General features: G+C 37.7%; 1 protein-coding gene across 41 annotated transcripts in view; it reads left to right on the top strand.

Annotated features, from left to right (window-relative positions):
* camta1a (calmodulin binding transcription activator 1a) overlaps nt 1-25,767 on the top strand; it is a 641,759-nt gene that overhangs the window by 462,785 nt on the left and 153,207 nt on the right. For all 41 annotated transcript variants that reach the window (XR_015523743.1, XM_087307401.1, XM_087307400.1 and 38 more), the window contains one exon: nt 14,817-14,888. Coding sequence is in view for 30 of the 41 variants with exons in the window: in XM_087307395.1 (XP_087163521.1) it covers nt 14,817-14,888 (72 nt within the window). In the remaining 11 variants the exon portion in view is untranslated. The remainder of the gene's footprint in view (nt 1-14,816; nt 14,889-25,767) is intronic.

Here is a 25,767-nt window from a genome sequence, read left to right as displayed (position 1 = left end):
ATACGGTGTGCCTCCAGGAACAGGGTTGGGAAAACTGCTCTACAGTATATAGTGTCAAATACACTTAATAATGCTTTATATTGTATAATCAAACAGTTTATTAAATAGCTCATTATGTGTAAGATGCAATATTCAGAACAGTTTTAACTGTAAATACCAAAACATAAATAAAAAAATAAAATGAAACATGATTAAGAAAATAAAATGATGTGTTAATCAAATCTGAAAGCTAAAACAGACTATCTACTGTATAAAAAAAGTGTATATCCATATTCTACATAGCCCCTTTATAAATAAGTACATGCCAGATTTAGTAAACAGGGCAAATTAGCTTTAAAGTGCAATCTAATAACAGCTCAGATGGGAGAGGAAAGTTTTTTATATGATCTACTGACAATGCGTGAATTAAAGAACACAGATGCTGCATCACATTTTTATAATGTGTAACTCAGCTCATAAAACAGCACAAATTAGGTAGCAAATAATAAGAAGGGCTGATGTTGATAAGGTGCATGTAATCTTCTAACAACACTGGCCCAAAATGTGTCTCTGGTGCAAAAAGACATTCTTTTTTAGGCAACATTAAATAACGTCACAAATTTCAGTAATCCGACCAACAGTGTCTGGCTACAGCTTCAGCTTGCATGTGCACCTGGTCTGCAGCCAGAGCCTTCAAACTGATTAAAACTGTCAAGGTCAGTGGGTGGGGAAAAGATGAGGACTCAGTTGCAATGACAAAAACATGGGTTTATCAACTATAAAAGAAAGCAAAAAGTAACAAAAACTACCCAGAGGGGGACAAACATTAACAAAAGACAAAAACAAACTTGGACTTGGCTGGCAGGGATGGACACGACTGGACACAGCTAAAAGAAAACAACACTCAACACTGGAAACACAGACGACGAACTGGCAAAGGACAGCAGACATGAGGAGACTATAAAGGAGAAATAATTAAGAAACAAACAGGTGAACATAATATACTAATAATGGGTTAACAATGAGGGTGGGACTAGACAATAAACAGGAGACCACTTAACACAAAGAAACAAAAGCCATGTGCTCACATAAAAAGGGACTAGAACATGCAACCAATGAGAGAACTAATTAACTGCGTGTTCACATGAAACATGGCAGCCACAATGTAAACACTGGGCCACATGCTTTATCAACACCAACAAAACGCAAGACACAAGTACACGATAAATTAAAACAAAGTGCATGTTTTATCCCAGCACCAACCAAAACCAACTAGACTGAGATGCAGAGAATGAAACTGCATGCTGCAGACAAAACAAACACAAACACCAGGATGAAAGCGCGCAACCCAAGCATGCCTGGCCAAGACAGCGCTCATACAAAGACGACAGACAGGAAATATGAATGCTCAACCTGAGAAAACTCAAGCCAAGCACCACATACAAGGCAAGACAGGACTAATGTCTGGACTCTGCCCCAAAACAAGAATTAACAAGACTGAAGTGGCTGAGTCCCGAAAACAACCTTAAAAACTTAGTGAATTAGGTTGTGTTATTCATTTAAATACTCCCGTTCCAAATATTTTACTCTTTTAAGAACTCTCAAAAATGCATTTTGGTTAAGGTCAGATGCAAAATTCACCGTGTCTATGACTTTTCAGCACTAATGTTTAAATTCATTGCTTTAGTAAATCCTAAAATAATACTTTTCAATTCGGAAGAGGGTTTCTGCTTGGTAATTTTGTAAATAGACATTTCAGACATGTGACTTACTGACATTTGTACTTAATATGAATTTATTAGGATGCATAACTTAAATGATTGGATAAAACTCTTTGGAATGGCAATATTAAAATAATATTGCCATTCCAAAGAGTTTTACCCAAACATTTCAGTTACGCATTGAACTGTGTGTCGTGTTTTTAAGAAATAGTGTCCGGCAAATGTCCTTGCAGGAAATAATTACTACCTTTGTCAGTTTTCTATACATCTCTTCCTTACAGTGCAGAACCACACTTTGAGGTGCAGATATTTTGGAGGTTATCAGCAGTGTGCAAAGGAAGTAGGTTTGATTGGATGTGTGGCAGCTGCAATGACAGCCAGTTACTGTTTTAACTAGCCACATGGGTTCAGCAAGTCTGGGAACTCGTTTTCCATTGAAAGAGGCTGAATTTCTTGCAGGACAGGAGACAGGAAACATATTTGTGTCTTTGCCTCAGGCTCAGTCCACAGCCCTCGAGCAGGTCTACTTAAAGGTGTCTGATTTTTAATACAGGAACTTGATCTTCTTAATGAAATAGTGACTCTGCAATAGATACGATAGCAGGAGATTTCATAAGCAGAACATACTTGTGTTACATGTATGCGCATAGTTATCCAGGTCTCTTCAGTATTCCTGAAAGAAGAGTAAGGCATGACAAATGTACATGCTCAAGTGATTGGTAATAGATTTGTCTTGATTATCTACAAGGTCTCGGCTCACTATATCACTCTACGAGGCAATTCATCAAGTTGTCGCCAATGCGCGCTCAAATTGTATGATTGAGTATTCCCAACTGCATTCACTGTCTGATAAATTATTCCTTGTGTAGTGAATGCTAAGACAAAACTCTATCAAGGTTAGCATTGAGGTTTGCTATAGCTGCTACAGCCTGTGGGACTAGACCAAAATATTGAGCGGTGTCCCATAGAGGCTTATGGGCCTCAATCAAGAGTGGGCTCTTTATATAATTTGAGTCAAATGAAAATGATGTATAGAACAGAGTATGTTTAACAAGGCAAAGCACTACAACATTTTCTTCTTCTTCTTCTTGTAGATGCTAATCAATTCTGAGAGACTTGTGTGAATAAGATATCAAAAAATGTGCATTTAGGATTGTATAACTCTATCTACGTCCGTCTGTAGATTTCAATTACAATCTCCAAAAGTCAAAATGAGATTTTTCTCAGTGAGAAGTTTCTACTTCAGTAGTACTTACAGTATATGCACTAACCTTTGCAGATTTATATATTTTAGACCAGAGATGCCCAAACTAGGCCCGCAAGCCAAAGCTGGCCCTTGGTAACCTTTTTTTTTTCCATCATCTCATCTGAGAAGAGAGGGAGAATGATGGAGATGGTTTAAAGATTGTAAATTCAAATATATAAGCTTTATGTTTTTTTTTTCTTTTATTGTTCAGCTACAAAAAAAGCTAACTGAAAGTAAATGTTTCAGTTTAAATGCTGTAATTTAGTTTAAAATGTACATGCTGTCACCAGACAAATAGAGAAAAATGCAGAGACTTTAGTGAGGGAATCAAGGCACATGCAGATATGGCTTGATTAGTGTATTCAGCATTATTGTGTTTTAAATGTGATTGTTTATGTTTTAATTGCAATAAGTTATAATTTAAAATGTTATTCTGCATTAGTTTACAGTAATGCTTTCTATTTTTTTTTAAATATTATGAAATAAATTAGGAAATTACCCATGGCAACTTTAATGTAAAATAGTTTGGTATATATATCTTTGGCCCATGGCTCTCGGTGATATTTGGTTTTTGACCCTTCATATGAAAAAGTTTGTGCACCCCTCTTTTAGACAGTCTATTTTATAGAAACTGTTGGGGAAAAGGAATTACAAAGGAATTTTTTTAAACATATTTTGTCCCCTTTTCTTTTCATTAAACAATTGTATTTGTATTGCATAAAGGTGATATATTAACCAAACTTTTTCTCAAGTGTGATAAGTTTTACATACTATTAAAGCATTTTTGCAGAAGTAGGTAAAGCTTGTCTAAAATTAACTTGAGCTTTTCAGTGAAACATCCTGTGAGCACAGAATTTGCAGTTGAGAAGTTTTGTGCTTTTAATGTTGTGCAGAGAATTTGTAGAAAAAGAGGACGTATGTATGAGTGCGGCCAATCGAGCACTGGAGAATGATTGACAAGCGACATACTGTATTTCACTAAATTCCACCTGTGTAATATCAGCTGCCTATATAAGTTGAAGTCAGGAAATGAAAACTGTGCACACCTCCTGAATGTAACTGTAGCACTGTATTGAAGACATTCGAATTCTGTTAATCGAATTATTCATTTGCATTCAATAAATTACTAAGAATTGCGACATTGAAGAAAAACCTCTCCTGACCTTTTTTATTAAACACGCATGGAATTAATTAAATATTACAACAAAGTTGTTTTTAATATATTATTTAGCTGCATTTACACCGGTTTGTCCCTGAAATAGTTTTTTTTTATTGTTTTTTAATAGTCTTAAAAAAATATCCACATCCTTTATTGAATAAAAATTTTACTTATATTTCAATTTTATGTTCTATAATATATGCAAATCAGTGTATGAATAATAAGAACATATCATTTAGACCGTATCATAACTAAATCATAACAGTATCATAATCATTAAATACAAATCACATTTTACTTATGTGTTTTACCTTAACATGAAACATCAATGAGCATATCTTTCTCCATCCGCTTCTACGCTAATCTCATTGTGAGCATCAGTATCACAACTGTCCATATTGTCACATCATAAACTGGCAAATTGGCAACATACATTAGATGCCATGGTCTGATTAAGAGTGTCTTCACACTTCATTATGGCCTAATGAGACTGTCTCACATTTTCGGCAGGTTGGGCACCTTGCCTTCATCGCCTGCTCGCCTGCCTTGATTGATGGGTCTGCGTAACGCCTTCTATGAAGATGTGCACAAGTGGCATGTCCCAATCACAGTGCAACTATCTGTTCAGCCGAACATTATCTGTTCTCTTCCTCTTTTGTCTTACAGAAAAAAAACTCAGATATTTGAATAAATCTTTATGCAAATTTATAAGCAGTGTGCCTGTAAACAAAATTATGTTAAGGAGGTTTCATGTTGAACTTTGAGGAGGAGCCAATTGCTATGCTTGGCAAAGTTTGCAAGATCTGTGGTATTAAATGAGTCTGAAATTTTCATCCCAAATTTTCTCATTTTAAAAGATAAATTAGTCCTCACCTTGTGACAATCACATTCACAAAATACCTTTTGGACACAATTTCCCAGCAAACAATTTTGTGTTTAATAGACAACTAATAGACATCTAGATGTAAACAGCCAGGCTAAAACAAGGCTAAACTTGGGCTGTAAATAAAAATCTAATAGACATCTAAGAATAGCTCAAAACTAGACTAATCGTCAGATTAGACAAATGTTATATGTGTAGTCATTTATTTCTGTTTATTTGATGACTAGTTTGGTTTTAGCCTATTCTTAGACGTCTATTAGATATTCACTGACAGCCCAAATTTAGCCTTTTTTTTAGCCAAGATGACTATGTTTAGACATCAGTTAGACACTGGGTTTATCTATCTATAAGACAAATGCTTGCTGGGTTTTGTTCATCAAAAGCATTTTTTGGATCAGGTAATTTTTTCTGCTTTTTTGCTTTTGTTATGGGTGTTTTGACAATTCACAGCTGCTGTACAACAAAAAACAATATCTACAATGGTGTCTGAATAAGTTTAATAAGTTAGAATAAGTTCTTGCAACACAGAGCATTTTATGACAACCGAAGTGCAGCAAAAAAAAAACTGATTTCATCTGATGGTTGAGAATCACAGCTGTAGCATATGGTAGGCTTGGTACAATGCCTGGTGCAGACATTTGGTCTATACCTGTCTACCCTCTTGTTTTTCCTGGGATTCTCTCGTATTTTACAATGGTATCCCGCTATCATGAAGTCATGAAGCTATCATAAAGTTATTTTCCCGTATTTCACCATAATTTTTAATCTTTCTCTGAAGGGTGGCAAAAACATCAAAGAGCCGATTCTCCCAATACTGTATGCAAACTTATACCGCTAAACCAGCAGGGGACACCGCTTGCTCTTAAATGTGAATCTGTTCTATGCTTTCATTTTTTTTTTAAATTAATATAATTATTAATTATTAATATTGGGGTTCCCTTTCTTTCCATTACAGGCGCTGTTGCCTCTCCTATGCATTCCTCAAAACAGTCAGTTCATGTAGTGGTGCGTGACTGTCAGACGCGCTGCATAGTGACAGATAGTTACTGTTGTTTATCGGATTCTGTACCCGTGATTTGAAACAGTGTGAAAGTGGACACTCTGGGTTTTGCCTGTGTGTTTGGACAGACATATAAACATAACAACTACAACAACATCTAAACATGTCGATCTTTGTGGGGTTTCTTTTAAACACAACAAATTTAGTCTTAAATGAGCATAAAAAGTTAGGAAAGCAATTAAATGCTTTCATTATAGATCTGTGCATTATTAAAGCGACACTTCTGTTATTTCATGTAATCTAATAAAAAAAATCTAAATAACAGATTCATTCGCTGCTCTATAATCAGAATGTATTAATTATACAGTGAAGAAACGTTTAATGAGAATTGATAACTTGATTCAATTTCTTTATAATAGCTATTAATTTAATTAGGCCAAACTGTTTGGTATTTGCAGCTTTTTCTAATGTACACTATGTATTCTGTCCTTTGTCAATAATATGAATTAAACTATAAGAAAATAGGAAAAAAATAATAAAAATATATTACTGACTGTACAATGAAACATCTTTGATGTCCCTTATTTTCCCATCCTAGTGGTGACAGGTATGATTTGGTCTGTGCGTGAGACTGTGTGCTTTGAGTGAGTCTGTACCTCTGACATACCGCCAGACTCTCAGTTCATTTAATTTATTGGACACAATTTTTCTTTTTTGAAAAAAGATGAGAATTTTATTATTAATACAAACTCAGCATGTAAGGTTTCCGTGCATGACATTTTTTTTAGAAAAAACAAAAGAAACATGCAAAAAAGTGGTGCAGTTTAAAAAAAACACTGCACAGAGGTAATCACTCAAACAAATAATTAATAACAGCATGATTTACACCTTGAGATAAATTGACTTCACTATTTTTCTCCTCAATGCCCTATCTTGCCACTAAATCTCATTTATGGCCCAAGTTACTCTGTTTTAAATGTAGACTGAGAACAGTTTTGGTGAATAATTTGTAGTCTTGCCGTTGTTTCAAATGATGAGTAAGTCAGATTGAGAAATGGAGAGAAGTCCTGCGTGATTGTGGGAATATAATTATGCCTTAATTGCTTGCCATTTGATGTGCTGTCATTTGTCACAGCCCACAGACAGAAAATAATGGCTTCTGTCATTGTCGGTTTGTCACATTGCCACGCAGCCTTGAGAGAGAATCAGCAAAGAGCTGAATGATATTTGTCCTGAATTACTGATAAGCATTTAAAGTTTTCTCATTTGCTTTTGTTGTGTGTATTATAGCACCAAATGATTTGGAGGATGCAAGATGGTCAGTCTGTCTGTTCTTTAGAGCTTTTGTGTGTGAATGTATTTTACAATTTACATATATGCCCTGTTCAGTAACTTAATGAGCGAAGCCCAATAAACAGAGGCTGCCTGGGGCTAATTTATTCACCCTCCAGTCCGCACAGTGGGAAGAATAGTAATAAAAATGTATAGCAGACATTTTCAACACAAATGTAATACAGAGTTGTATCCTATAGGATGTCATTATTGTGTTTATTGCTAATATAACTTTAGCTTAGCAGCATGATAACAGCAAAATATAGTTAAGTAAAATCTCACTAAAAATGTAGGACTTTTTGGCTTTTATGCATAAATAGAGTGCTATTAGACATTAAGACAAAACATTCAGACAGAAACTACACTTCAGACACCCTTCACTATCAAGTCCCCACAATAGAAAGAATAGAAATAAAAATGAATGTTGGGAATATTCAACAAAAATGTAATGTTGTACCCTATATCACATAAGATCTGATTTATAGTGTTTATTGCTAAAATAACTTTAGCTTAGAAGCATGCCAGCAGCAAAATCTATTCAAGCCAAGTCTAAAATAAGCCGCATTTAATGTTAACTGACTAGAAAGCAAATGTATTTAAATTTTTAACAAAAAAATATAATGCAGAGTTGTGTTCTATATCATATATGATCATATTTTTGTGTTTATAGCTAAAGTTACTGTAGTTTAGCAGTATGCTAACAGCAAAATCTTGTCATGTCAAGCCTCAAAATAAGCCACATTTGAAGTTAACTGACTTGAAAGCAACTGTAAAGCAGACATATTTAACGAAAAAGTACTACAAAGTTGTATCCTACATCATATAGAATTATATTTTTGTGTTTATAGCTAATATTACTTTAGCTTAGAAGCATGCTAACACCCAAATCGGGTCAAGTCTCAAAATAAGCCACATTTGAAGTTGATGACTGGGAACAAAATGTATAGCAGACATATTTAACAAAAAAATGTAATACAGTTGTCCTATATTCATATTTTGTGTTTATGGCTAATATTACTTTAGGTTTACAGCATGCTAAATCTATTCAAATCAAGTCTCAAAATAACCTACATTTAACGTTACTGACTGGAAAGCAAATGTATAGCAGAAATACTTACCACAAAATGTAATGCAGAGTAATGCAAAAAAAACCAAAAAAAAAAACCAGCTTAAACCATCCTAAGCTGGTTGGCTGGTTTCAGCTGGTTGACCATAAGCCTGGATTAAGCTGGACATAGCTGGTTTTGGCTGGTCATCTCCCAGCCTGACCAGCTAAGACCAGGCTGGAAATGGCCGGAAACCAGCTTGGAAGTGGCCAAAACCACTTCTAAAACCACCATGGTTGACCAGCTAAAGCCAGCCAACCAGCCTAGGCTGGTTTAAGCTGTTTTTTTTTTTAGTAGGGATATCATAGTCATATAGTATCATATTTTTAGCAACATGCTAATAGCAAAATCTAGTCAAGTCAAGCCTCAAAATAAGTCACATTTGAAGTTAACTGACTGGAAAGCAAATGAATAGCAGAAACATTTAACCAAAAAATGTAATACAAAAGATATCCTAAATAATATAGAATCATATTTTTGTGTTTATAGCTAATATTACGTTAGCTTAGCAGCATGCTAACACCCAAATCTATTCAAGTCAAGTCTCAAAATAAGTCACATTTGAGGTTTACTGACTGGAAAGCAGCTGCCTGTGTAGCTCACTAGGTCCGTTTTTTGTACCAGAGCTCCACTGTAGTGTGTGTGTAAGCCCTGACAGTGTGCAAACAGCATATGTGTAGCCGATGGACGGTTTACATTGATTCCCGTATCAGCTCTGACAGGTGCTACAGTCTTACACGGCCCAGGCGTCTTGTTTATGGCTGCTGAACACTTTGTGTATTTCTTAAATTGAGTAAACAGAAGCTGCCTGGGGCTAATTTATTCACTCTCCAGTCCGCACAGTGGGATGAACAGTAAGGAACCGCACACACACACACACACACACACACACCTGTCAATAGAGAAGAACAGACGCTCAGAGCGCTTGGCCTGCTACATATAGCCGACATCCACATACAGACATTATTTGTCAGACGGAGATGGAGAAATGTGTTCTTGTACTTTGGGATTCAGAGCGGCATGGAAGCTCCATGTAGAAAAGCAGTGGCATTTGATGGACTTTTAAAATGAAGAGACTTCTCCCGTCGCCCACTTGGAGAAAACGCCCCGGTAGAAAGCTGAGATCTCCTCTGTCGCTATCTCACTTTCTGTCTCTCCACAGAGGAAGGATGACAGTACAGGATTAGCAGAGGAGTAAGCTGAATCCTGTGAGAGACCCTGAGCGCTCTGAGCGGAGCGGTTTGTTTGCTCATGAGTATCTGAGTGCATTGACATGGCCAGGGAATCTGTGTTAGGACAAAGACACACTTGCTTGTTTGTTTTATGTTGCTGCTGGTGATAGAGAAAAAAAAATAGAGTGAAAGACTCTGTGTTTTGAATGGAATTATGTCATGCTGCTAAATGAGTACTGCTTTATACAATGTATTTGTACCTCCAGTGTACTACATTGCATATTTGATGTAGCCACAGCCATATCACCCTGCAGCCCAAGACTGGTGACTCACTTTAAGCAGGGCTGAGCCTGGTCAGTACCTGGATGGGAGACCACATGGGAAAACTAGGTTGCTGTTGGAAGTCATGTTAGTGAGGCCAGCAGGGGGCGCTCAACCTGTGGTCTTTGTAAGTCCTAATCCCCCAGTAAAGTAAAATTCAGAACATAGTTTGTGCGGGATCCTAATTTTACCAACCGCCCTCCTCCCCCGCCCGCTGTTCACTTTCTCTTTCTTCCGAGACTCCCTAACCCTTTTCACTTTTATCCGCAATAACCCCAACACCCCCCTCCCCCCGCTTCACTTTCGTCTGCGACACCCTTTCGCCATCCAATGCCCCGCCATCTATTCCCCCCACAAATTCCCTGTATTAGCTGTTATTTATCATGACCTCCCAATCACCGAATTGGCTATATCACTGTCTCTCCACCCCACCAATAGCTGGTGTGTGGTGCGCACTGTGGCTGCCATCGCATCATCCTAGTGGATGCTACACACTGGTGGTGGTGTGGAGGGACCCCCTCATGATTGTGAAGCGTTATATGACCATTCACAATAAATACACTATACAAATACACATTACGTTACATTACTTTGATTTCGGCAAGCGCCTAGAAGTTCAAAAAAGGTAGAGCACAAAAACTGTTGCTAGCATGTTAGCACTATCAATTTTTTTTTTTCAAAAGTGTTTTATGCTCACAAATATTTGTGCAAAGATACTGTAAAACAGTTATGCTGGGAATAATTGCTTTAAATTTTAATTTGTGATTCAAAACTGAATTTTCAGCTTCATTTCTTGTTATAACTTCAAAATTGCCAATTAATTCAATGTTGGAAAACTAACTAAAAGAAAGAAAGAAAGAAAGAAAGAAAGAAAGAAAGAAAGAAAGAAAGGAAGAAAGGAAGAAAGAAAGATACAATTATAAAATTATTGTTGTTAATTTGACAATTAAAATTAAAATGCCAGTTATATTCAAACTGTCAAACAGTGTTAAGGTACAGGGTTTTAAAAAAATCAAATGTAAAATAACACAGCAAAAGCCTGTACTGTATTAATAATTCAGGATTTTTTTCCCTTATTAAAGTTACAAATAGTGAACTTTCTGGAGCCTGAATACTTTGAACTCTGTCAGGCCTTAAAAACATGAGCAAATGATAAACCGTCACTACATTATGGTTCAATTCTGCAAAAACGACACAACTCTCATATATTCTGAAGATTAAAGTAGCTCCTGGTTATCTCCAACCAAAATTCAACATTGCATTCCTTGCGATGAGACTATGTGCAAGTTATATTTTGAGTAAAATAAGTTATGATTAAAATGTTTTTTTATTTTTTTACAGTTTTACACTTATTTACATTGTATGCTTTTAGTCAAGGAAGATGTTATATTAGGATTAATGTTGATATATTATATGCTGCAGAATGTTTATGTAGAAATATTTTTTTTTTCAGCTAAAGAAAAATACTAGTATTATAGTGTTAACTACTTTAAAATTGTGCAATATATCTGTCAATCAGATTCATTCATTCAATTGTTTTCCTTCGACTTAGTCCCTTTATTCATCAGAGGTCGCCACAGCAGTGATACTAGGAAACACCTATATACACTCATTCACAAACATATATTGTGGCCAGTTTAGTTCACCCAAGTCACCCATAGCGCATGTCTTTGGACTGTGGGAGAAACCAGAGCCCTCGGAGGAAACCCACGCGAACACATGAGATCATGCAAACTCCACATAGAAATGTTAACTGACCCAGCTGGGGCTTGAACAAGCAACCTTGCTGTGAGGTGACAGTGCTAACTAGTGAGCCACCTTGTCACCAGCAAACAGATTCAATGATTAAAAAAATGCAAATGTGACCATTCATTACATGAAAAGTGCTTTGCTTTGTAGGATGCACTAACAATTTATCAGTTCTGTGTTGTACTGATTATTTTGGTAAATGTAAGCTTACCAAAGGGATTCTGTGCACATATATTGACAAACTATGGAAAAACATACACAAGGTAATAAATTCTGTATTCATATTTAAGGTCAATATGAGCTCATTGTGTGGTATGTTAATACCGATGATACAACCTTTAGTATAAACTATATATCCTCAAAATAGAAAGACTAGTGTGCAGGTATGCCATGCCAAACATATCGACTATGTTTTTGATTTAATGTTTACTCAAGAATCATTGCACTATATAAAAATATATGATTTCATAGACACAACCCTGCAAACCATAGGAGAACGAGTTCTTCCTGCTGAGACTTGTTTTTTTTTTTTCAATCTTTGATCCTTTTCCTATCTATGTATACTACTGTCTGTTCCATGTTAGGTATTGCCAGGCCTCTGATCTTCTGTAGAGCTCTTGCAAAGGTATTGGAGAATGGTATAGAAAGACCTGCCTTGGATTGAACTATAATTTTCATTTGCACACTTTGTGATTTTAACTTTGGTATAGATTCAGACAAACAATTTTGGACACAGTCTTAATCGTATTCCACATTAGCTTGTCATTGTAGTATAACAGTGCCCTTAACCTTCCTATAGAACTTCAAAAAATCCATTATTTCATAGTGCGTGGTTTGTGTGTATGTGTGTGTGTGTGTGTGTGTGTGTGTGTGTTTGTGTTTTTATCTTCAGGCATGTGTGTACATGTGTGCATACCTCCATTCAGATATGTGTGTGCGTGTGTGTGTGAATGCACCAAGACTGCTTTGTTTTCCAATTCTCCACAGGTAAATAAATATTCCCCGTGTGCATTGTAGAGGAGCCGTAACCATAGAAATGGATATTTGATTTATTCCAGAAAGAACCAAGCTCTTTGGGTTGAGTGCTTGCAAACAATATGTTTGGGCAGAAATCCGGCACCCAGCAACAGCACAGCATCACAGATGTCTTCTGAAAATCACATGACCCATTTCAGCCCTGGCAGACCTCTGAGTGTTCTGTCCATTCTCTGGCCACACGAGCAAGAGTTGACCCCTCAACCTGTACGGGTCACTGATGCCAACAGTGTTTGTGGGGAACTTAAAGTGGGATTTTTGCATGATATTGGCAATAAAATGTAAAAAATATAGTCAGGAGATGTGAGGCTTTCAATATCTAGGCCATTACATTAATATTTTTCTGTGTTTGTTAATATTAAACACAATAAAAATAATTCTTATGATTTTATAATGTATATCTTTTTGTATTTTGAGCATAAATGTTCCCCTTTTACTGCAGTAAAGCCCAAAGTGCCTTTTTTTCCAACGATATCTAATTTGTGTTTGTAGCTTACTGAAGTCAAGAACTGTTACCAGTTAAAATTAGGTAGGTGTAAATCCCCAAAAGTGAGTGCTGGCTCACTGGATTATACACTGTTTTAAATACCAAACGAGTAATCACTACCATTAAAAGTGCTGGCTTTTAGTATGAGTATTGTTAGTTTTTAAGATATCTATAAGCTATTGTGTGCCAAAACAATTTCAAAATTCACATTTAGATGATCTAAAACTGATATAAACAAATAAAGCTTGTAGTTTGTCACTTCTGCCTATATAGAGCAAAAAAAACAAACTACAGTTTCTCATCAAATCATAACCAATCATATGCCTTTTAATAAACTTGACCCCCTCCCTTTAAGACGCTGGCAGAATAGTGATAATATAAAAATGCTGTTGACTGTTTTTTTTAAGGGGAGGGGCTACACTATGTCTCACCCTCTTTTCATGTTTTAGTTGAGATTATGTCAAACATCGAATAAAATTGCACTTTTCAAAGCACTTCATGGGACCTTATATCTGTCATGGCTGCATTTGTTTGATCATAAAAAGCTGTGATTATAAGTAAAGGTAAAAGTTTCTTCTAATATATTTTAGTATTCAATCACATGATCCTTAAAAAATCAATCTAATTATTATGAAACGTTTCCTAATATTAAAGCTGAACAGTTGTGGTGCTTAGTATTTCAAAATTGACTACAAATAGAAATGAAACAGAAGCATTTATATGAAATTGAAGGATTTTGTTATAGTACAGTATATAGTTTTTTTTTTTTTTTTTACAAATTAATTCAATACATGACTCATTAATTTATTTAAATGCCAAAAACGTCATGTAAAAATGTTAAAATGTAAAAAGATTAAAATCTAAAAAATGTTTTAGTTGTTTTAGTGTTTAAAGCACATGTAAAGACTCATTTAGACTAAGCATAATATCTAATTGATAAAACAAAATAGTTCTAAACATTAATTCGTTCATTTTCTTTTCTGCTTCATCACTTTATTAATCCGGGGTCGCCACAGTGGAATGAACCGCCAACTTATCCAGCATATGTTTTACGCAGCGTATGCCCTTCCAGCTGCAACCCATCACTTGGAAACCTCCATACACACTCATTCACACTCATACACTACAGACAGTTTAGCCTATTCAATTCACTTTACCTGTACCCCAGTGTCTTTGGACAGTGGGGGAAGCCAGAGCACTCGGAGTAAACCCACACGTACGCGAGAAGAACATGCAAACTCCACACAAAAAATCCCAACTGACCTAGCCGAGGCTCAAACCAGCGCCCTAGTTCTAAACATCATATTATAAAAGAATATATACTACTCCTATGATGATAACACAGAAGAACAATATCATTAGAGGAGTTTTTTTTACCCCATCTGAACATTGACAGCCAATCAGAATCCATCCTACTTTAACAACCTCAAGCAATTAAAGCGACAGCAAGAGAAATGCAGCACACACTTATAATGAATGTTACTGTGCATTGATGTGAACTGTAATAGTGTCATCATTATCTTTATAATTATGCTTTTCTGAAGCTCCGATCATTTTGACATTACAGTTGTGTTTCATTATGTTCTCTACTGACCATGTGTTTCTGTATTTTATCTCTTTCCACAGTGTCTATACGGCTGTTACGTTCACTCCTCCATCATCCCCACCTTCCACCGCAGGTGCTACTGGCTTTTACAGGTAAGACTGCTGGGCACTTTGACACCTGTTGGGAACTCATTTACCTGTTGTTATTTTTCTGAAGTCGTAATATTTTTTAGCCCTTGTTTTCTTCTTTCGTTCTGAGCTGAGCAGCACACCTTCAAGTATAATTCTGTCTGTAATGGAGACAGGCAATGAGATTAAACATAACCCCTCAGCCCGCTGGAGCCTGAGCTCACCGAATGATCAAAGCTAACCTCAAAACTACAGCCTAATGCAGGCAGAGGTCCAGAGAGGAATTGCATGCAGATGAGGCCTTTAAAGAGCATAGAAGATAGATAGTCGCGGTTTTAGGACACATTAGGGATGGACTTGGAAATTGACATTGAACATTAGTTATGAAACACAATAAATGCTCTTTTTTAATTTAGTACTGCATTTTTCAATTTTATTTCTTTAAAAAAAAGCATGTTTTAAAGGAAAAATAAGTAAGTTTTACTGCTAAAGTTTTAGCTTGATGGCTTAAGATTTAGCTTGATGGTGCCGTGAATCATGGCGGTTGTCATATACACAGGACCATACCTGCCAACACTCCCATTTTTTCCAGGAGTCTCCTGTATTTCAGACCCATCTTTTGTTTTGATCTGTCTTCTGAAAAACTCCTGGATTTTAAATCCCCTCCTCAGCTCAAATCACCGACCTTGGTAGGACTCACCAGGGACCCCAGTCTTCAGTTTCCCCCATCCCCCACTCCCCCAACCAGATTGCGACTTCGCCCCAACCCCATAACCCCCCCCCCCCCCCCCCCTCCCCCCCAAACCTCAAGCCATGAGTGAGCAAAAAAACCCAATTTTTCTAGTTTTAAAGTGCCCACATATGAATCAGTCATGTTACCAGGTGAGCATTAGGACCTGGGGAAAGGTGTTGGCAGAGGCTGTAGCACTACACAATTGACTGTTTAACTTACTGTGGGATATAGTCTAATTTCATGCGGCTGCCAAAGAGAAGCTGCGGTGGGAAGAAACCTTAAAGTATTGCCTGACGTCACACAGGAACGGCGTCTGCTATGGCGTATTGTTATGTACCTGGATTATAAGTGAAAAGAAAGTGAGACAAATATATCTTTTCACTGCTTTCTGAGTGACCGGAATGTCTGATCTGAAAGGATATTATAAAAAAAAAGGGATATCAGACCTCATTTTCAGCTAAATTAAGGAAAATTGCACTATTTAGCTAACGTTATCTTTCCCAAACATATGTTTTAGATGCTATTATCAAAGTCAAGTTAATGGACTGATTCTTTACTATTCTACTGAAATGAAAAAAACGTCCATTTCCTCCTAAGATTTAAGCGCTGTTGAGCACGTTCTTAAAAACCACTCATGTGCAAATGTGTTCACATGCTCAACAGAAATGACAGTAATTGGCCGTGCAGGCCATCAGTTCACTGCACTTCACCAATGTTTACCAAGTGCAAACACAGACAAGCGATCTGCTGATGAATCTTCATGGCTTTAAATCGCTCCAGTGTCCATGTGTTTGCATTCGGTGACGAGCGGTGAACTGATGACCTTCACTGACAATCAGTCATGGCAAATTAGTAGTGTATATGAACGAGCTTAAATGTTATCGAGAAATGGACGTTTTAAAATTTTCAGTATCGTGACAACACTATTACAGACAACACGTGGGCTGCATTGTTTTGTTGCTCACATAGGCAGAAACAGGGAAGTACCCCTATGGTGTTTACCTGGTTCCATGAACTGAAGCCTGGGAGGACATTTATGATTTTCTTAGATGCCTAATATGCTTTTAACTGTTTAAATTAAACTTAACTGAATGATATTAAGTTGATGTTTACATTATATCTGCACTTTGAAATTGTGGCAACAGCTGGATGTTTTGTAGTCCACACCATGTTGTTGCATTGATTACAGTGCTGGTTTTCTTCTTTCGGGTTTCTTCCCACCACAACCTCACTTTCTTTTTTAAATGGCGGTGGTGTGAAATTAGTGTCTCGTACATGGAGTTATTTAGTACTCACGTTCATAGTTCCACTAGCTCGGACTTGATGGCCAAAGGCACTATATTTAGGCTCACTGCCCATTAGGCCATCAATGCAGAGTCTGCCAACATGTCCTGTCCATATCAGAGACGATCACAGTCAACATGCTAGCTAAAGTTTAATATGTGCTTGTTTAGCTCTCTATCCTGTAACATTAACAATAGTAATAATGATTTTTTGCATAACAGCCACTGATTATTGTTAAAAATGCTATTTGTTTTTTAGTGTTTACTGTGACCCAAACTGCTCCAAATCGGAAGAGCAATAATTGTTTTACCATTGACGTTTTACATTCTGTTTAAAATGAGGAAAGTTTCACTTGTGTAGCAACATTTCTATCTTGCCAGAAATATTATTCTAAGTCTGTCCCACGTTTTCTCAGTATCCCCTGAGCTGACTCATGTTCTGCTTCACCGCCGCTTCAGGTGCTCGATTTCTGTCTCCAGGATAGAGCAGGTTGTTCCAGCATGATTTTGTCTTACACATATGGTATCAGTCTCCAGGGCCTGGCAGCACCCTCATCATGTCCCAGCAGTCCCAGATAGACCACATTGAGTGCGTGCACTGACTGTCTGATATAGAGAGCAGTGATCTCCTCATTTTGGCCGAGACAGTCCCAGAAAATATTTGAGAAATGTTTTTTGAGTTTTTTAGCAGTAAATTAACTATGAGGTACACATACTGCTGTAGTGTAAGGATGGCTAAGTCTCTCTGTAATATCAGACCCTGAGAACCTTTATGGAATTCCAGGAGACAAGACCTAAAGAATTGTCAGGCACTAAAACCATAAACTTTCTAATCTGAGAAGATGATCAGCTTGGAAACTAGCTGTTCAGTTGTCTCAGTCACCCACCCTGAGCCCCCTTTCTGCTATCTACTTTACCTTCTCCACCAGAGCAGGTCACCAACACTCCTCCACACAGAATCTCCAAGTTCTCATATGGTGTATCTTATAAATCTTTAATTTTTCCCTTTCGTGTTTAGCATCATTTTAAACAGCTCTGTGTGATTGGTAAAGTGGTATAAATGTCACAGTAACATTTCAGAATTTCCTTTATAGCAGTTGATTTGGGTTTTGACTTTGATAAGATCTTTGCCAGATGCTCCACTATACAGTTCTACCAGGAAGACCAGGGAGACGATTATGATATTGAATTACATTTATTGATGAGTATTATTTGACAAAAGATCATTTAACAAAACAAAGGATTTCTTTGGTGGAGGCCCTGTCCGTAGCTTGATTTGGAAGCTTTTAGATCCAGCTGTGACTGCCTTGGATGAAGGCAGGGGAGCCTTCCCCCTGAACAGGGCCAACCTGGTGGTGGTGGGGAGGATGGTGGGTGAACGTCTGCGTCGGTACCTGCAACCAAATGAATGAAATGAATGGACAGCTTATATATTACTTTTGTTTCTTGGCTGATGGTTGGAACCAACTGTAATGACTGACGTGGCATAACATATTCCTTGTGTCTCGTGGCTTTTGGTTGGAACTGATTGTGATGAGTGCCGTGACATATGGTCTTCCCTATGGAACTACCGCTATAAGCTACATTGAAAATTATTTACACATCAACTCTTGACCAACTCTTGACATCATCTCTTGATAAGGGTTTTTGTGAATCTTTAATTGTCTTGAATTTCTGGCTGTTTGTTCTGAGTTGAGAATTTAAGGGGAAGGTGCAAAAATGTCATTGGGATCTTGTAGCCAGGATACCCTGTTCCAATGAGCTTTTGCATCAGAGACTTATATGCTGCAACGTACTTCATCCATTTCTAACTCTTGGATTTATCTTTGAGTAATTGATGTTGTACATTTCTGAACTGGCATGATACACTTTAATCTGGAAAATAAAGTTTTAAGTTTTGATTCTTTCTGAATTCTCCTGAAATCTTTAATATCCAGTAAATTATATGGAGTCTGTCTAGATTGTGACATGATCTTTTTAGATTTTTAAGGCGCATTTGACTGTACGGAGCTGTGTGGCATGAAGACCTTTTAATTAGCAAGTTGTATGGAAATGACTGAATTAACTACTTTTTGAGTAGAAGTGAGCAGGAAGCAAGTGGACTAATTCGGGTATTAGTTAGCCCTACATCCTCTGAGTAACTTCATTGTCAAAATAGTGTCCATGAGAAGAAACGCAATCCTGGGGTGTGGAACTCTAAGCGGCGTTTGGTCCCAACGTATAACTGTAGAGTATGGGATCAGGTATTAATCAAAAACTCTAAATTGAGTCATAAACGAAGAATGTGATCCGTTTATATAATTAAAAATACAATCTAAATTTGACAGTCGCTTAAAATTGGATTCAGATTAAATTTTGAATTGAAAACAAATAAAAAAAATTCTAATGAAAAACGAAGCAGTTAGCTTTTGACAAGCTAACAAAGCAGCAGTACCAATTAGATATTTGGGGTCGGTATTGTTTTGTCATATGTATTTATGAAAGTAAGTTATATTTTATTCAACAAGGACATATAAAATTTAAATGAAAAAAAAATGTTTAATCTTTTTTTTGTTTTTTTTTAATAAACAAAAGCTGTTTTTTTATCATTCCTTTTATCAAAGCCACAAAAAAGTATGATGATTTCTACAAAGACTAGAGCATCCGCTGCTATAAATTCTGATTTTAATTAGTTGCATTTTAAAGTACATTAAAAATGAATATATTATATTTTACATAGCAGGATTCAACACAAATGATTTTTTCTACTGGCCCGTTCAGATTTGTACTTGCCCTGCCAAAATTTTCACTGGCCCCACCTAAAAAAAAAAAAAAAAACTTAATAGCTATTTCTTAGCCACATTTTTAAAATAATGTGTCAAAAAACAAACAATCTGCTCTGGCGACTCCAGATTAATAAAGGGACTAAGCCGAAAAGAAAATAAATGAATGAATATATATAATGGATATGTACATTGTCACCAAGTATAAATCAAAGAGGTAAGACTTTCTCATGCATAGCCTTATTTCAGTGGTCAAGTTTTGTAACAATCTACAGTATATTTTAAATTAATCAATCTATTAAAAAACATTGGTTAGAATTATGCATTATATGCTTAAATTACAGAGAGAAATAACAGATGAACCAAGAGTAAAGTCAGATCATGAAGCAGATCAATTTTGATCTTTCTTTCGAGCTGTCAGTGCAGAAATGAACAAAACAATAGGCTTAATACAAAAGATTAAAATATGGAAAAATGATCAGATGGTAATTTCTGTCAATTCTCCTAACAGATAAACTGTTAATAATATTTCAGCATGCTTTCACTTTTGTATTTGACATGAAATGCACATTTGCTGGAAGGAATGACATCCCGCCCTAATCATAATTTTCTCTTCATACAGCTGTGTATATGGCTATTACATAAACATAATACACTGTGATATAGCCTGGTTCGTCTGTTCGTTGGATTGTTTTGCTTTCTCACTACAATCAATTCCAGTGTTCGTTTCAATCTAGCCGTGGCCACCTCATTAAAGCGATCTCAAACTGATTGATTTGGCTTTGGTCCAAGTGTGATTGCGGGATTCAAATACGTGAAATGAACTACGCTTACTGGGCAAACAAGACAAGTTCCGAAACAAACGTGTAGGTGTGAAAACACCCCAAGACTGTATTTGCACGCAATTGACAAACAGTCGAAATCAAATTAATTAAGTCACAAGGCAGCATTGGCCGAATCAGGCCGGTAATTATGCTGTCTACTGTCCCGAGCGTTTCGCACGGTGGCCCCGGGCCATCAGGCAGTCCTTATGGTCAAGCCCTGCATAGTAAGTAAGGTTTCAAAATACTTTTGTTTTTGTTGTGTTTTTGATCAATTAAATCCAGGTTGGATGAGCTGCAATAGACCTTTTTCCCGAAAATGATTTATCATGCTGCCCCCAAACTTTTAAGTGATGATGTAAATATAAAAAAAAGCCCAGTTAACCTTTAGGTCAATTTGCATTTTAGTCATCCATTTGATTTTGTCTTTAAGGGTAGGCTTAGCCAAAATATTAAGCTTTTGAAAACAGGACATTTTGTTGTTTAGTGAAAATAGTGTCTATGAGACTTTTTTGTCCCAGAGAGCAGATCCACAAAGGTTACATGACCACCCAGAATGCACATAACCCAATTTGAGCGCAGCAGAGCCTCAAATGATGACACGAAACTGCATTTTCAGGGAATGTGATCACATAGAGGAAGCGAAAAAAAGAGAGAAACATACAGAGAGCAAAGAGACTGTGAGTGTGGCTGCCTTTTTATCCAGTCTCGATCTCCTTTATTGAGAAAAGTCTCAGTAATAAGACAGGGGAGGAGAGGAGGTAATGAGAAAAGAAGCCTATGAGGAATCTCGGCACTCCTACCCTCTAAAATGCTTTTCACTCAGATAGCGCCTCATTCTTCTAGGCATGTCTCGGTGGTATTGCGAGCCTCTGCTCTTCTCGCTCTGCATAACGGCGGAGATCTGCTGAGGGGACGTATTATCGGCGCTTACCCAGAATGCTCGACTCCTCGTTGGCCCTTCTGAAAAGTTCTCACTCACGCAGAATAGACTATCTGGGAAAGGGAATGACTGTTTAGAGATTGGAGGTGTTAAGGGCATATTATCTCTCGCACACACACACACACACACACACACACACACAGCACATACACACATACTCCCGCTGCGACTGTCCCGGTCCCGTACTTGATTGATTTAATCACTCCACGTCTCGTTCTCTTGTTTAGTGCTAATCGAATGTAATTCCTTAGCTCTCCTTCTTCATCAAATCCTGCATTACGGGGCTGAGGTGTGGCAGCCGGGGATGCAGAGCCGGATATCATTATTATATTAATATGGCTGAATGTGAGGCCACACTTCATTTGTCTTCCAGACTGGCAGATCTTTAGAAAGTGGTCAATAGCCTTTACCAAGACCTCTTTATTGTGCGGGAGAAGAGGAGAGCTGTGCTATGTTGGGGAATAAAATGACTCATAAGACAGAATATTGTCCAGATTAATCAAGAAACTGGCAGCAAACCTGCATCCGCCTCCGCCCCCATGTCTCTCTCTCTCTGTTTGTCGCTCTCCCCCGTTTCTGTCTTCCTTTTTTCCTCCTGTGCCTTCTCCCCGTGATTGATGGCAAGGTATGGCTTCTCCACTGAGGATCCGGATGAGTTGGACCATGTAGTATACATCTCACCGTCCCACTTCACATATGTGCTCATTAAAATAAACAAGCATGCTCGTATAGATGGAGGCTCTGTTTTTCCTCTCGTCACTATCTGTCTTACACAACACTAAATTTGGCATTTTGTGGCAGCAGATCAGGAGCTGTCCGTGATCCTGAAAACTTGTTCAACTGTCATTAGTTATTCGGGCACTCCGAAAAGTGCACTTTATCAAAGCTTGTGATGAGCTTTATGTGTTTTGCCTGTTTGCTTACGTGAAAACAATGATTTTGTAGCTGAAAAGTCTGAAAAGCAGCTATAAAGTAGAAATTATTGTGTTCCTGTAGATACTAAACATATAGCCCAGAGCTGTCCGTTATCCTAAAAACTTGTTCAACCTTCCTCAGTTAATCACGCACTCCAAAAAGTGCACTTCATCAAAGCTTTTGATGAAGTGTCTGCTAACACTTAATCAGTGAAATGTGAATTTACTTCACATTAAAACCAACAGTGGAGACTCATCGTACAACCAGAAAATTCTATATACATACGCATGGCATCACTTCTTTACAGGGCTACACTGTAAAACCCAAGAGTCAGCTTTGTCAAAATGAAATTAGTGTAGTTAACTCAAATTTGACTGAAAGTTAATTCTACTCATTTGAAAAGAGTTTTGAACTCAGTGTTGAAGCTAATGAGTTAATTAAATACCTCATTACTTCAACTTAAATGGAGTAAGTTCACAGTACTTGGATAGATTAGTTTTTTAACTCAAAAGGTTTGTTGCAATCAGTTTCCTCAAACGGTTTGAGTTGCCTTAACTTACTGTATTGGGTTTTACAGTTGTTTTGAGTTCTCTTAATTTATTGGGTTTTACTATGCTCAAATTGCTTCATTTACTCAAATGGATTAAGTTCACAGTAATCATTAGGATACGTTTTTGAACTTAAATGGTTTGTTTCAATCAGTTTCCTCAAATGGTTTAAGTTACTTTAACTTTTTGGGTTTTACAGAGCAGGTACTGTTTACTAAGAAGGTGACAGCACTAAATACTGGTCTGGCATAATAAATAAAGCATTTTTCAGTTGTGTAAACATGAAACTTTTTCAAAAAGCAAGGGAATTTTTGCTACATCATTCTCGTGTCAACTCAATCTTCAATTCCAACTCACATAGGTTTTAAGAAAATGTATGTTATAATTCCAATATCTGATTGATTTGATGAGGAAAGTTGAACTCCTTAAGCTTTTTTTTATTGGTCTGTGGCTGCTAGGCTGGTGTAAATTTGCCTGAGGCTTGAAGCAGACTCTTCCTTTTTGTCCGGACAGGCTGCACTCTCCATTTATTTATTCATAGACGGCTGTTTGTGTAGCCACACCAAATGTGTGCTCAGCGCGCCCCTGACCGCACACTTCCAGGCCCAGAGTAATGTATATTTAACGTTGCTTACGCTCCCAGACAGAGTCATTTATGAGACAAAGCTTCATTAGACCGTTTTAACGGATGGGGACATTAATACAGCCCGTGTTTGCTTGTGTTTGTTATTGCTGGATTGTTTAGGGTGCTGAATACACAAAAGAGAAATGATGGCGTATTGATTTCGGGGCCATGGGATTAATGTCTGTTATGAGGTGCCGATGTGGTAAGTTGAAAGTTTATGCTGTCGCATGGATCAGCGGATAGGTATTGACTGAGGAGTCTTAGGACTCGTGGCTTGCGGCTACCATAAGAGAGCAGGTGCATAGGAGTTTGAATGTTTATGTCTGGTCGATGGTCCTGGATGTGTGAATTATTATACATTATAGGAATATTTGGAGGCTTATGTGCTTTGTAAAAACTGATGGGTGTGTTTTGTTTTATGTACAGTGGTACTACAGGAGCTGATGACTGCTTGACTCGTTTTTAAGTGTGTCATTATTTTCCACTATGTATTTATAACACATCAACGACTCAAGGTTTTGTTAGTAAATGACATTTTCTAATTAGGCACAGAGGATGAGATGTATAATAACAATTATTCCTACACATAAAAGCATTTCATGGACAAAGCGTGACACATTTCTTGGAAAAACGTCAGGCTCGCTCACAAGGTGTAACGGATGCCTAACCATATCAGCTATGCAGTATTTTTTAAAGGGGTGGTACACTATAATATCATACTTTAAACTTTATTTGATGTGTAACGTAGCTGTGTGAAAATAAACAACATCTGTGAATGTGATACGCTCAAAGTTTAATGCAAAGGGAGACATTGGCTTTTACAGAGTGTTGTAAATGAGGGCGATGCCAACCCTCTTGTGCACCACCAGAGGGAACCATCGCCAGAATTCTGATTCGACTCACGGACTCAAAATCCCATAAGCCCTGCTACCTGGCACTGATTACGGTCCAGGTGCAACTCATCAGCTCTCGTGTATATATACCACACTCACGCTCCGGTTCGTTGCGAAGTCTTGATTTGCCTGGCTGTCATTTCTGAGCGTTCCATACTCCCTGCTTCGGACTGATCTGTGTTTCTGACCCTGTGCTTGTTCTACGATTACGAAAGACATCTGCCTGCCCCTGATCTCCAGCCTGTTATTCTGACCAGTAAGATATCTGCCTGCCTTTGAACTTTTGCCTGTCCCACGTTCTGTCTCCTGGATTGCCCCTTTGTGTTTGTTTGTATGTGTGCTCGTAATAAAGCTTGCAAATGGATTCAATGCCTTCTGACTCATCACAACAGAAGACTTCGCCACTACAGAATCCAGCAGCTTTAGCACAAGTCTCGACTGAACTTTCCGCTCAAGCCACTCAGTTAGCCACCCATCATCAACAACTCACCCATCTAACTTCTCTCACGGAGGAACTGGTGAGAGCTATGCAGCAACTCCGTCATCCGAATCCTGCAGTTACCCCGCCTGCTACCATGACAGCTTCTCAACCAACGCATGTCTCCAATGCTCCGGCTACCGTAAGTCCCCGATTAGCTTTTCCTGAAAAGTTTGATGGGTCACCTTCTCGCTGCAAAGGCTTCTTATTGCAATGCAAACTATTTGTTAACCAACAACCTGCATTATATCCCACTGATTCTAGTCGGGTGGCTTTTGTATGCAACCTGTTAACGGGGAAAGCGCTGGAATGGGCTACAGCGATATGGAAGGAGGAGGAATGTAACTATCCCACATTTGAAACTTTTCTCAAGCAATTTCGGGAAGTGTTCGAGCACCCAGCAGATGGGAGAAGCCCCGGTGAACAGTTACTTTCTCTTACACAGGGGCGTAACACAGCTGCAGAATACGCCCTGTCATTTCGCACTCTCGCCGCTCAAACTAACTGGGTTGAGGATACACTGAAGACACTATTCAGACGGGGTCTGAATACCGATCTACAATCTGAATTGGCTTGCCGTGACGAAGGAAAGAAATTGAACGAACTCATTGAACTTACCATCCGTCTTGATCATCTGATTCGCAGCCGTAGAAATCCTTGCACACAGCTCCATGTTTCAAGTGACACGCCCCCTGATGAACCCATGCAACTGGGTTTCACCCGTCTCACCCATGAAGAAAGAATGCATCGATTGCAAAATCAGCTATGCCTGTACTGCGGTCAATCAGGGCACAGGAAATCCACCTGCAGCGTACGACCTCAGACACCAGTTCAATCGGTGAGTCCTTCCCATGTTCCTGCACTTTTCAGTGTACTGATTCCTGTGATTATTAAATTTGATA

This window comes from Danio rerio, chromosome 23, assembly GCF_052040795.2.
Source record: "Danio rerio strain M-AB ecotype USA chromosome 23, GRCz13ab, whole genome shotgun sequence".
Lineage (NCBI taxonomy): Eukaryota > Metazoa > Chordata > Actinopteri > Cypriniformes > Danionidae > Danio > Danio rerio.
This window is presented reverse-complemented; position numbering and strand designations above follow the sequence as displayed.